This window comes from Strix uralensis, chromosome 11, assembly GCF_047716275.1.
Source record: "Strix uralensis isolate ZFMK-TIS-50842 chromosome 11, bStrUra1, whole genome shotgun sequence".
Taxonomy (NCBI): Eukaryota; Metazoa; Chordata; class Aves; order Strigiformes; family Strigidae; genus Strix; species Strix uralensis.
In genome coordinates, this window is record NC_133982.1 from 17745965 (window position 1) to 17759752 (window position 13788).

General features: G+C 46.5%; 1 protein-coding gene across 6 annotated transcripts in view; it reads left to right on the forward strand.

The window, feature by feature from the left end:
- AKAP13 (A-kinase anchoring protein 13) overlaps positions 1–11816 on the forward strand; it is a 224487-nt gene extending 212671 nt beyond the window's left edge. For 4 of the 6 annotated variants that reach the window (XM_074881090.1, XM_074881095.1, XM_074881093.1 and 1 more), the window contains 6 exons: positions 551–621; positions 1142–1186; positions 2346–2396; positions 2779–3228; positions 4983–5295; positions 6143–11816. In XM_074881090.1, the coding sequence (XP_074737191.1) occupies positions 551–621; positions 1142–1186; positions 2346–2396; positions 2779–3228; positions 4983–5295; positions 6143–6192 (980 nt within the window). In that variant the 3' untranslated portion in view covers positions 6193–11816. The remainder of the gene's footprint in view (positions 1–550; positions 622–1141; positions 1187–2345; positions 2397–2778; positions 3229–4982; positions 5296–6142) is intronic. The other 2 variants (XM_074881091.1, XM_074881092.1) reach the window with 2 other exon arrangements.
- The last annotated feature ends 1972 nt before the right edge of the window (positions 11817–13788 follow it).

Consider the following 13788-nt stretch of genomic DNA (forward strand, 5'->3'; position numbering starts at 1 on the left):
TCCAGGGGGAAGCTAGAAAGAGAAGGCCAGTGTCCTTTGAAGATCCAGGTTTCTGATAACTAAGGCTAAGCAGAAATTGTTAGCATAAAATTACACAGGGTATTGCGCAGCAGTATCTGACCCAGCTGTAAAATGCACTTGCACAAGAGGCATTGAAACTATACCTGCAATAATATACCCTGATACGATACTGCTATTGTTCTCCATCTGCTGTTATTCTGCCTTATGTCTTCTCAGCAAGTATTCTTTGGTAGCAGACAGCAGTGCAGGGGCTAGACAGAGCACCAGTTAAGACGAGTGTGATGAATTTATCAGCATGTTGTCTGAAACCAAAATCAGTTCTAATCTGAATTCAGATCCACTTTTTCTGGTGGTGCTGACGTGTTCTGTATATGTAGGGAGCAAATGCATTTAGTTAAAGTGTCAAGAGCTCTGTGTCCCCTTTTGTGAAACATGTGAGTTTCATGCATTAAATTTCTCAGATATTAACAAGTTCATCTATGGCTTAAAATGTTGAATAACCGGTGTCAATGCTGGCTTCTTCCTTTAGGTGGAGCGAAAGATGAAGGCGAAGATGCTCAGGACCTTCGGAGAACAGAGTCGGACAGCATTTTAAAGAAGGTATCGCTTGGTTTATCTGCTGCCACTGAGTTCAGATTTCAAGAGAGTGACAGTTCTGGTCTTGAAAAATGCCTGAATTTCTTGACAATTAGCTGTATCCTAATAAGTTAAAAATAAAACAAAATTGGAAGTATGCACCCAAAAACACTTTGCTGTAGCTAAAATTCTGACTTGAAAACCATTGCAAATCAGTTGTATTCCTTTGTGGCACAGGTTATCTGCCATCTGTCTGCAGATCAGCTAAAGCATGTGTTTAATTATGCATCGTTATTGAAATGATAAGGTCAACTATAACCTTGCACCTATTCTGCTGTGGATCAATCCATCATATAGCTACAAAATGATACCTAATTAACATTTTATTTTATGTGATTTTAACTTGCCTAAAAAACATGCATGAATTCTCCCAGAATGAAAGATGGGGATGGGGGTTTAATGTGTCTGTCATTAGTTCAGCTTCAGAACACATTTGCTGTGATTTCTCATTTGTCCTCTTATTAAATCTGCGATCTTTTCATAGGGTGGAAATGCTAATCTGATGTTCATGTTGAAAAGAAATAACGAGGTAAGAATTGATTCTGTTTCTCAGCTGTTTCCTTAATTTAAGTGGCAAGAGAATTTGTCTCAATAGGTGATAATGTGGAAGAAAATACATTTCATTTGCTGAAGCGCATGTAGACTTTTAAATACATTAAGCTGAACCCACTGTGTCATTTATTTGTTTAACCTTGGATGTTCAGACAGGGAATTTGCTGATTGTCATCTGCTTGCCAGCAGGATGATACGTGCTGATTATAAGCAGCAAGGGTTAATTACCACTCTGATGCACAGGGCTGTATTTATTGTGCATCTGCAGACAGAGGGAGTTTAATTTTATGTTGCAGGTGCAGTGAATTGGGACAATTAGATTTCTATTCTCCCTTTGATACACATTCATAACTCCCAATTAGCATTAATGGCAGAATGAGAAGCAGTTTTCTTAATACTGGCTATCACACCACTATTGCAAATTCTACAGTGGTTTGTCGTCTTCTTCAAAGTAATTGAAGGATATGAGAGATTCAGAGAAATTTTTAGCTGGGCTAAAAATATATTTAGGGTTAGGGCATCGCTCCAAAGTTGCTTGCTCTGTATTGATGCACCATGTGTTCACGTTTACCTGTGTTTTCAGAGAGCCTCCATGAGCACACCTGCTGCACTTGTGTGCCTGCTGTATTGCAGTTTTTCTGTGTAAAGACAGTGGGACTTGTATGGGTCAGCCAGGGATGGAAGAGTACAAATAGTCCACATCCATTTTAAGATTTCTTCTTTTTTCACCCCTTGAGGTTCTCTCCCTGAAATCTTTAAGTGAACTGCTGGGTTTCATCGTAATTACTCTGCTTGTTCTTGAACAAGCTGATGCTGTGGGAAATGGTTTGCAGAGACAACCCGGGAGTTCCCATGAGGTCTGTGCTTCTGCAGACATTTCCTCCCGTGCCGCACTGACAGCTAGGAAAGTGAGGAAGATTGTGCCAGGCACCTCTGAGAGATGTCCAAGGGATGTTATTTGTGTACTAGGGGATGACACAGTCATTGCAAGTGCAGAGTGAGAAAAACGAAGGTGTAGAGGGATGGCTGTACAGCTTGCCAGACCCACTGGTGGGTCACAGTGGAAAAGGAAGGGTGCTTTACGCGTACCCTGGCACCCAGTTGGATCTAATAGCATTGCTTCTGTTTTCTCGCAGCAGGTCCTCCAAACCATTACCAGCCTCCATAAGCTGCTCAGTGCTTTGCAGGTAGGCTTGGCCGTTCATCCCGCTTTTGCATGCTGCTTGCCTGAACTGCACATCCTGCCAGCCAGCAACAGCCACTTGCGCCTCGCCTCCCCATCTCTCCTTCCCCTTTGCCTGTCGCATCCCTGCCTGACTGAATACCCCGCAGGCGGCTTGCAGGCAGCTTGCCGACACATCATAGGAATGAGCTGCTGCCTAAGTGAACTGGTGCTCACCTGAATTTGGGAAGCTGCTGGGGGAGATCCTCTGCCAGCACCTTCCGGTAGCCCAGCCAAATGTGAATTTGGTGGGAGAAGGGGATTGATAAAGCACCCTGAAGTTTTCAGGGATGGAGCCTCTCTTTGTGGAGAAGGTGCTGCAGTGATTTGTGTCTCCTCTCTCCTAGGGCGTCGTGCTGCAGCAGGACACCTACATCGAGGACCAGAAGCTGGCTCTGAGTGAGAGGGCTCTGACCCGAAGCTTCTTCCGGCCGACCTCGCTGCTGGAGCAGGAGAAGCAGCGCAACCTGGAGAAGCAGCGCCAGGAGTTGGCCAACCTGAAGAAGCAGCAGACACAGCACCAGGAGGAGAGACGGAGGAGAGAGAAGGAGTGGGAAGTCCGGGAGAAAGAGCTGGCAGAGCAGGAGGCCCACCTGGCCCAGCGAGAGGAGCAGGTCCAGAGAGGGTGGCAGGATCTTGAGCGGGAGCGAGAGGAGCTGCAGGTGAAGAAGGCCTCCTACCAGCTCGACCTGGAGAGGCTTCGCATGGCGCAGAAGCAGCTGGAGAGGGAGAAGATGCAGTTCAAGCAAGACATGGAGCGAGTAGCTCAAATGCGGCAGGAGCCTGACCACAACCAGGTGAATGATGCCAGCAACCGGGCTGCGGGGGAAGCCGTGCCCTGCAGGGAGCTTGCGGCCGGCTCCTGGGCCAGCTGCATGCCAGCACCCCAGCCCTAGACATGTGGGACCTGGTATTTAAACCTGGCTCCTTGAACGTGATGTGCAGGGCTGCATTTCTGACACCTCGGGAACTGCTGAGGCATTGCCAGTGTTGAGGCAACATGCTGTATTCGGGATGCCTGGTCAGTCCTGAGCAGTAGGTGGTTACAACAGCCTGAGCTCTGCCCGCTTTTCTGTGCTGTGTGTTGGTGGATGGCTGAGCGGAGGTGGCTGCCTTGCAGAGAAGATGCCCTAGGCAATCCCAGGAGGTCAATACTGCCTTTGGCGTTGGCCCTCACCCCGTTGGGGCTGAGCTCTGGGGAGTGGTCAGGCACATGAGACGTCCTTCTCGGAAACAGCCTGAGCGTTGTGGGTTACATGCACCCTCCAGCTGTCATGAGAGCCACTTGTGAGGCTGATAACTGCAGGGGATGGCTGTTTGTACACTTATATCCATCTCCAGAAGCATTCTCTATCTAGCAAAGAGATGGGCATTGTCCTGTCCTAAAGAAGCTGGGCACCTGCGGTCTGGTCATGAGCAAAAGTCTCCAGCTCTGCTGCAGGAGGCGTCTGGTGTCTGGCTGCCCACAACCAGAAAGAAAAACCCCCACACAGATCCTGTTCTCTGCATTTTCCACCAGGCTGGGGTTTATTTTCTTATAACTGTGCAGCAGTCTGGCTGAGGAGAGCAAGCATCCATTGGCAAAGCATGGGCTGAATTTGATCCTTAAGCCTGTTGTTGAGATGATTTGTTTGTTTGTAACTCACTAATTCTGAGTGTAATTTGCTTAGAGCTGTAGCAGAATTAGTTTATAAATGTTGGATTGCGGAATGGAAATGATTTTGGGTGCCTGAATGGGCTGATTGCGGAGCTCAGCAGTGAGCTCTGAAAAGCAAATCATCAGAGAGGGGCTTGCTCCCTCCCACCCTGGTTCCTGATCAGGGCAGAAGTTTTCCGAGCACACGGTGAAGCTGTTCCAGTGTCAAACACACGTAGACATGCAAGGGGGATGGATGCTATGGGAGAGGCTGAGAGGTAAAATAACTGCAAGGCCTGGGGCATTAGGAGAAGGAAGCACCTTTTCGAGGCAGGTATCTTACTGACATTTCAGAGCTATTAATAGAGGGTTCGGTGAGGCTTTGTTGAGCTGCTGTTTTGATCTTCCCTTTGAATGTGCGGGCTCAATTACATCCTGAGACAGCCGTTAGGAAAAAAAAAATATCAGGAAAAATGTTTTTCCTTTCATCTTTTGCTTGGGGAGGCTTCCTTTGACACATGCCGCTCCGGTGCTGTGTGCTGGCGTCGCCCTGCCGGAGAGGCACGCTTCTTCTTGGCCTTCTGCCACCATCTGTGTGCACAAACGATGCAGGGTGAGTCTTGGTATTGAGATCTTAGAGAATATTTGCCCTTGGCTTGTTGATATATAGCAGAGTACATGTAGGAGCAAAAGATACTGGAGAGTTACTATTTATATGCCTAGTTTCTTCGTCTTAAACAGAGAGGGCTGCTTCTCTCATTGCTTTGCCAGGATGGGATACTACTTTTTAGCTGTTAATGGGCTGGATGTTCACAACTTCTGTCTCTATGAGTGGCCTGGGACACACCTTTCCTATCCAGGTTTTCTGCTAGCCTCTTTCATGCCCCAATGAAACACTTTTCTTTTCCTTTACAGATTTCAAATCTACATGAGAAACTTGGAAGAGTCCCCTCCCAGTCCAGCATCGATGACTCCTCCAAGCAGAAGAGCCCTTCCCTTCCTAAACAAGGGCACTTTGATGCAGAACTGTCTGTCTCCCCCAAAAGGAACAGTCTTTCAAGGACACACAAAGAGAAAAGCACTTTCCATTTGCTTAGCACAACAAACCAGACTAACAAGGCAGCTGAGGAACAGCCCCAGATGCCTACCCGTCTCTTCAGTTTAGCCAAACCAAAGGAGAAGAAGGAAAAGAAGAAAAAGGGCAGGGGACATCGCTCCCAACAGTCTGGTGAGTGTCAGGGCAGGTCATAGGTGTGTTTTCAGGGTTGGTGACCTGGCTTTTCCCTCCAGCCAGTGAACTTGCGAAAGGCACAAAATCTATCCTTGAATGTGGACGGTAACACAGGGATGGAAAAGATCAGGTGTGATGAGTGGTGTTCCCAGCTTGAAGTGGTCTTCTGTGGGCTTTTCTGCCTGTTCTGCAGCTCTTGGGATTGTCAGAGGGGCGCACTCTGCTCCCTGCTCTTCTCCTTTCCCATCTCATCCTGAGCAGTCTCCACAGGCTGGATTCTCCCTTTTATTTTTCAGCTTGCTGTGCTTTGAGGAGGAAAATGTCCTGCTTCAGTATATGTGCTTTCAGGAGGTGCTGCTGGGCTGCTCCTGGCTCTTGCAGCCCCTGCGGCATTGCTGTCTGCTTTAACTCTGCTGTAGTTTAGAAGTGATACCCACAACCCTTCTGGTGGCCTCTCCCTTTCACTTCAGCCGGTCTGTCTGGTCTCTTGATCTGAAAAAAAAGAAATAAAAATGCCGGGTTTTTTTCTCTGGTAGTTTTGCATCCATCCCCTTAGGACTCAGTTCTGCACCTCAAACCTATGACCCACATGAAATTTGATCTCACGCCCTCAGATGACCGGCTTATCCATATTAACTCTCTGGTGTTTTCCAACTTGTGCACAGGCAAGCTCAGCAATTACAACATGTATTTTCATGGTACCTTGTCAGGGAACTGGACATCTTTTAAGGTGCCCAGTGGATTGGGCAGCCAGTGGGGTTTCCATGTGCATGGAGTCCCGCTCTGCCATCTGTATTCCTGTATTCCCATAGTGATTCCCACCTGGTTTTTTTTTGTGCTGCAGATTCTCACTCATCAGAAGCACCTCCAGAGGGCGAGGAGATCTTCTGCTGAGCACGGACGGTTCTATCGGTCACTCTCAGCATTGGTACAGTGGACATATCCCTGCCCGCTCCACAGCACGCTGCTGGTGCCTGCAGCTGACAAGCATCTGGAGGTTTTAAATAAAACATGTTATAAAGTCTGTTAAGTGGTGGGAAAGGGCCTCTCCTGTGGTTTTGCGTGAATTCTCACCACAGAGGCTGACTGCGTGGCAAATAGTACCATCTCTCTGTGCCAACTTTGGGTTAAATGGATTGGGATAGGTGTTTTCTGTCTCTCCTTACTGCTAAAGGATGAGAGAACATAGCCTTAAGGGGTCTGTGCCTTCAAATTCCCCTTTTCTGGGGAACGTAACCAAAACCAAGCATTTAGCAAAAGATTAGGACTCTACAAATGGTGCGTACACACTGGCATATATAGATATACTGTATATATATACATATATGTATCTATGTATCCACTGGGATATGCTTACAGTCTGTACAGCCAAGCTTAGCTCGGCCCATGGGGATAGATGATACCTGATGACTTTCAGGGAGCGTGTAGATATTAAATATCTTGCCCTTACTGCTCCGATTGTAACGCCATTGACTTGCACGCCCCTTTTGTGCTCATGGTATATGGACTGTTTGGTTTCAGAAAGGTACCTTACACCAGGAAGCAGTAACAGCATTCAAAACAAAAATTCAGAGGAAAAAACAATTCTAAAGTAATTCCAAAAGATTTCCATGGGGCAGAGGATTTAAATGTCAAACTGTTTCTAGAATCAAACAGAACGTCTGGGTATATTTAAAACGATGCAGAAAAGAGAAATTCTGTAGGCTTGTAAGGCAGCCCCGGGGAGCCAGAACAGACAGTGTTCAAGTGGGAACAACTCTAAGCAATGTTTTTTCACACAATCTCTTTGAGCTCCAACTCACTCCTTCCCATCCCCTAAGTAAAGATAATTTTTTTTTTCCAGACTGCAGTTCTCCAGTTGCATTTGATATCCCTTCATTGCAAGCCTGATGAGTTACTTGCCGAAAATTGGCTTTTAGGGACTTTTGTTCTGTTATTTGTATTTTTCTTCCCCCACTTTTTGTGTTACCATTGGGCTTCTGTTTCTCTGGATTTTGTCAGCTTCCCTTGTCATTTCTAAGGCAGAATGAGACAACAGCAATTTCAGAGCACTTCAGTGAGACGTCGCAGGTCAGGGGCTGAGTGCTGTGAGCAGAGTGAGCTCCAAAGAGGCAGCTCCTAGTCCCCATGCCTGTACGATACCATGCACTTATTAACCATTTCTGGGGAAAAAAATATATTCTCCCTGTCAACACCACTGTGGGACAGGTCCAAAGGTCCAGCGTGGCAGGTCCATTTCCATCCCCGTGGGCTCTAGGGTGAAAGTGTCCGTGTGTCACCATGTCGCCGTCAGCAGAAGGGGAAGGTCCGAGGGTGACTCTCGCTGTGCCGACTGTGAGGTGTTTGTACAGCTGCTGAATACAGGGATGTGTTCAGCGGGGGAAGAGAAATGCAGCGAGCCAAACTTTTTTCAAAAATTACTGTTCTCCCAAACCCTCTCAGGGGAATTGCCCCGGCGGATTTGTAAATGGTAACAAGATGCTATCAGCTTCAAAATAGCTCAAAGGTTTGCTCAGAGTTTGAAGCTGTCAAGTGCATTTCCTTTCTTACCAGTTTTTCTTTAAAAAAAAAATATTTCTCTTCTTGCACTATTGTTTGATTTCAGTTTGTTCTCTGGCTTCTCACAAGCCAGTAACACGCAGCAGTTTTCAGAGTTTGGTGCTGATGAGTATCAGCAGCGTTGATGGTGAGGTGGATGCTTAGACTGGTCTGTCTTGGTCAGTGCAGGAATCCTAAACTGCCTGCTTGCTTTTGAAGCTCTCTAAACTATTAAGACTCAAAAAAAAAAAAAAAAAAAAGAAAAGAAAAAGGTTTGAGATTTATTTTTATTTTGTTTTTTTAATATTATTTGGTGCTTGTACTTAATTGCAAGCAGGGCTTGCAAAAAATATTTATCTTTCTGTTTATTTGAAAGAGTTCTTTTTTTAAAAGTTTACTTGGTTTTATTTTTTTATTTCTTTTTACTTTTCATTTTGCTTTTGTTTGGGGGTTTGAGGGGTGGTTTGTTTTTTTCTCCCCCCTCCCCTTTTTTTTTTTTTTTTGTTTTTCTTACCAAAAGATTGGTAAACCAAATGTTCTTATCTCCCTGGTTCCTACAAAGCCAGGGTTTGGGCAGCGCTGCTTTGCAGCCCGTGCTGTGCCCAGAGTTACACAATTTCAACTGAGAGCTTTCTTTAAGACAGAGCATCTTTGGGCCAAAAAAAGTCTGGAAAAAGCAGCAGTGACTTGAGACAAGACTCCTCCTATCAGTTAGTTTCCTTGTTTAAATGTTTTATTTAGGTTTTCTCATACTTCTTGGAGGCAAAGGAAAAAGCAAAGCAGTGATGTGAGGTTGCTTCTCTGGAGAGATACAGGCAGCTCCTGAATCTCAAGGGAGATGAAGGAGGCATGTGCTGGTGTTGTGGTGTTACCTTTTTCATAAAAACCCACCAATTTCAGAAGATAATTTCTGCCCCACTATTTATACATCTGCAAAAATGAATGTGCCGAGCTGAAATTTTTGGAAACCAAAGCAGCGCATAGCTCATTTACTGTTGTGTAAACAGAGATGAGGTCCCCGGTGTTTCTGAAAGTTCCCCTCAGTCTGTAATAGCCTTTGCCAATATGAGCTTTTCTTTTTATCCCACTGTCTTTTCCCCAGTCCCAACACATCTGGAATTTGCAACACGGGAATGCCTCATGGCTCTGAGAAGGGCATCAAAAGGCCCAGGGTGGCAGGGCTGAGTCTTCCTGGCTTGTCTGTCTCTGCTGACGTGTGCAAATCAAAAAAGAACAGTCAGTGGCCTAAGTGAAAATAGTATTTGCTAAGTGATCTCCTAACGTCCCCATGATTCCTTGTCAAAGAAACTACGGGCGTGAGTCAGAAATACACAGACCAGAAATACTGCATATCAAAGCTGTTTGTGTCTTTCATTCTGGTGGGCAGACCTTTGTCCCTGGAGGATGTATGTTACTGTATGATTCACTTTTTTTGAATGAAGCCTTTACTCCCACACTGCTTCCTCCTTCTTTCACCTTTAGGAAGGTGAGAGCTTGTTTTTATCTCTTTAGCCTTTTACTTTCCCCCCTCTCAGGTTTTCTTTGGCAAGGCTTGGCATAGGTTCCCAGGGTTGGATTCCCACTCTGATCCCTGCAGGTTACGTAGGGTGGTCTGCTTGAGTATGGTCCCAGTTTTACAGCACTGGAGCTTTTCCTCTGCCTGGCCTTAAAATTGCATTTGCTTCGGTTTCACGCCTGGCATCCTTCCTGCAGTTGTTGAAAGCATGTTATTTCTTCATTTCCCAGAGACAGTCCCTTGATCCAATTTGGAGTAACCAAACCCCCCGTTTTGCACTAGATTCCTAGGACACAGAGGGGGTTCAAAGATGTTTATGCAAAGCTCCCGTTGTTGGAGGCAGAAGAGGACCCAGCAAAGGCTCTTGGAGCTTTTTTGCTACTGTTTCATGGAGGGGAAAAATCAGATTTTCTTGGGCTTTTCTTTATCTATTCTTTATCACTGCCCAACAGAAGGTGTTTTGGTGACCGAGGAAGTGGGAGCGTGGGCTCAGATGAAGTACAAAAGTGGTCAGTGTTAGCTGGAGGTGCCAGAATACCCCAGCAAGAGAGAGTAGTTGTAGCAAACGGTGTGAGACTCCATGGAGTTGTGTGGGGTAGGCCTTAGCTTCTTTTAAATGAAGTGATCATCTCAACATGTAACTTGATGTCAGGTTGATGCCGTAAAGCACTTTAAATGGAACTGGTCTTGTCCCTTTTCATTTTGGTTATGTGGAGACAATCAGCTTTGCCATTGCTCCCCCCCTCTGCACCCCCAGCAAAATCTGAGCAGCAAGTAAGCATATTCCTGGTTTGGTTTGGCTTCACCCCAGGAGAGGAGGAAGGGCCAAGCTTTTTGTATTATTTTTAGACCAAAGTGGGTGTGAATCTGACTGCAGTCCCACTGCAGACAGAGTGAGTAGCAGGACCAGAGGAACTGGCTTCTGATGGCTCAGGTATATCCCCCAGGAGAGCCCATGCTGGCATCACCATCACCTTCCTCACCATGGGTACTGCTGCTGGGAGGGAAGCAGTTGTCCCGCTGGTGATTTGCCCTCCACCTCCTTTTCCTTGGAGAAACCCAGAGCAAAGGATGGGGGGGATGCAGCCAAATAAGGGAAGTGAGGCCCTTTCCGTGCACTAAGTCATTTACTGTCCAGGCCGTTGGGAGAGCTCCCAGGTGCTATCCCTGGGGCAGGAGCTCTCACCACCACTGAGGGTGGACTCTTCTTTTCACTCTGGAAGTTTGACCACTGCTGAGAAGCACAGTAATGCCGTTAGCTTGTGCGGACTTGTACTGCCTTTCAAAGGCAGGAACATCCATAGAGTCTGATGATCTTTGCACCTTCCTTGAGGCACTAGGATATCTCAAAGCTGTTGCTGAAACGCCCAAATCCAGTCCTTCCAAATGCCACCGAGTCAGATGAGGTTCATCAGGTGCCAAATCCCAAGGAAGCTGTCTAGGATATCTGTGGCACGAGGCAAGGGAGGACTGGGCAGGGGGCACAAGAGAGTATCTGCTAAAATCCCACAAAACATTCCTTGTTAACCAGAAGTCTGGAAATTGTTCTGCCTGCTGGCCAGGTTTGGGAAATTAACATAATTTAAGGCACCCTTTTAAATAAAAAACCTCCCCTCCTGCTCATAACTCTTGCTTCGTTTGTCAGAAGGGGCAGCCATCGATGATCAGTTCTTGATCCAGTTGATACAGCTAAGTTTTAAAGATAGGCGAGCTGAACTGGCTTAATCTCGTACACCTTGTGCTCTTGAGTGATGGGAAGCGTAACACTAGCTCCCTTCCCACCTGCGTTTTCAGGGCTCGGTGCCCTTTCTTTCCACACGCGTTTCACTGACCCTGATGCTTTGCCCAGATATATTCAGCTTCCATTGCTTGGGGGGAGGGGGGAACAGGATAACATTCACTGCTTTGCATACAGCTATAAGCTTTGTATGTATTCAAGCTGTCTATAGGTATCCATCCTTTCCATGCTCTAAAGTATTTTACTATTTTCTTTATCAATATTAAACACTGACTCAAAAAAAAAAAAAATGTCCAGTTCAGTTCGCCTATGGTTAAAGTTTAGCCTGGTGTTTATTTTGTACTAATATGGAATGCACTTGAGTAATTCCCAGAGCGTTGAGGAGGTGTATTATAATAACGTGATATACCTCTGCTTTTGGTTTGTTTCTTAAAAAAAAAAAAAAATGCTTTGCATTTTCATGTTGAACCCATTAAAAAAAAGTTGAAAAAAAAAAAGTTGAAAAAAAGAATTTTAAAAAAAGGGTAAAACCTAATTGCTGTATGTTAATTTGTAATTATGTAAAAAGTGAGCAGGTTATTGACTGTAAAATTCTTCAGTTTTTCTGTAACTTGCCAGAAACCATTAGGTTTTGTAACAAGCTTTTATTTATCTTCCTTTTTAGTTATCAGCATCAACCTCTTGTAAAGTCATTTCTCCTCTAAATAAATTTGATTTTAAGTCTGAGTTTTCTGCCCGATTTATTTCCACACCTTTGGTATTTCTGCTGTTGACTTTGTTGCACCGAGGCTCAATGAATAGACGTGACCCTAACCTGTAATCAAATGTTTGCGTTGCTTTTATCATCTGGAGTCCAGTCTGCACTCACTGGACTCTTATTTTCCTTCTCTTAGATTTGCATTTTGCTGAAGGGCATATGGCCATAATGATACTCAGCTCCTCGGGTTTTTTTCCCCCCTCACAGAAGGCTTTTCATCTTTTTACAAGAAGGGGAAGTGTCACAGCCGTTATCTCAGCCACTTCAGCTCGGTAAGCTGAGATAAATGGCAGTCTGGTGGCTGCGTGTGCTGTCTCATGGCATAGAGTTTCTGTAACCCGCTGAAGTAGTTCTGTGTCTTCAGCACATCCTGGACACGGGGGTTTTTTACATCATTTGGCTGAGAGAGCAAGAGATGCTACGTCTCATCACAGGGATGGGGAGAGAAGGGGGGATGTCTGCACCCACGATGGGGTGTGCTTTATGTATTGCCCCATCCCCTGCAAGAGGAGGCCCCGCAGAAACGCTGTAGTGAGCGTCCGGGTCGTTCCTCTCCCCTGGGGAGGTGAAGGTCGGTGGTGTTCCCAGTGCCTGCAGGCATCAGTCCAGGCAGAAGAGGGTGCCAGAAGTACAGAGCCGAGGGAGCTTTGCTCCGTAGCGCGATGAGCCGGCACAGAGGACCACATGTGATGGCTGGAGTTTCTCTACCATCTTTTTTTTTTACCTGTAAAAGCGCTCACAGCTGCCTCTGTGCCGCTAGTCCTGCATGAGACTGGAGCATCCTCTCCCCAGGCGGAAGGAGCAGGGACACCTGCACCCTTCACCCTCTGCATATTGATTCTGAGGCAGAGGAACTGCTTCATTTCCACCTATTATTTCACTTGTCTTCAGAGGTGGGATAGGGAGGGCGAGAGGATGCTTGAGAAGAATCAGATGTATTGATCAAAGCCTTCAGGTCATCAACATGAAGGCTGCTTGGTGGTGTTGGGTTGTTCCTTAGCAGGTGTTAGGAAACGCCAACCCCCCTCCTGTGCCCCGTTAGCCAGCCGTGCCCACGTGTATCCTTCCCCCTTCTCACATCTGTGTTGCATGTGCTGTTCTAAAAACCTGAATCATGCCAATGAACCCAAACCTACACCCTGTCACGCAGCGCTTGCTCCTGGGTGTGAGACAGGAGATGAAAGAGCTCGTTTATCTTGACGGCTGTTCAGTAGTCCTCATTTTATTTGCATTCCCATTCGTCCCAGCTCACCTATTTACCAAAGCGAATAAAAGCTTTCGCCGAACTGTCGGCTCCTGTGTGTGGTGTTTAAAGAGCGCGTTTTCCTGCGGCCCCTCTTGGCTCTGCGACCTGGATGCCCAACAAAAGCACCGCTGGGTTACCCCAAGCCTTTGCATTGCTGCAGTAAAACAACGGCTGCGGCCACAGCTGCTGCTGGAAGTGCGAGATGCTGCTGCTGGCAGTGCTGGCTCACCGGGCTGCTGAGATACAACGGGCGTTGGTCATGGGAGGAGGAAGAGCATATTTACTGATGACAAATGACATGCAGAAAATCAAATTCTTGCTGAATCAAGCTCCTGCCAGGGCAAGGCCGAGGTGCAGAGCAAACCAGGCAGTGTGAGCTTCTGTGGTCCTGCACAGCACAAACCAAACCACCCCCCGTTTCCATAGGCCTGGGCATGCAATAGACTGCCTTTGGCAGAGGAGGAAACGAAGGACCCCGCCTCTCCGGATGTTCTCCATGTGGCAATTTGAATACCCTAAACCAGCTTTCCACAATTTCATCCACAGTCTGTGCTCTGAGCCAGAATGGATGTTCTCCCCAGACCACATGGGTCAATTATTTTAGATGGTTTCCAAGCAGCAGTGATGTGTTTCTGAGCATCCGAGGTTTCTTGCCCAGCCCTGGCTTTTCCTTAGCAACGAAGGTTAGAGGGAAA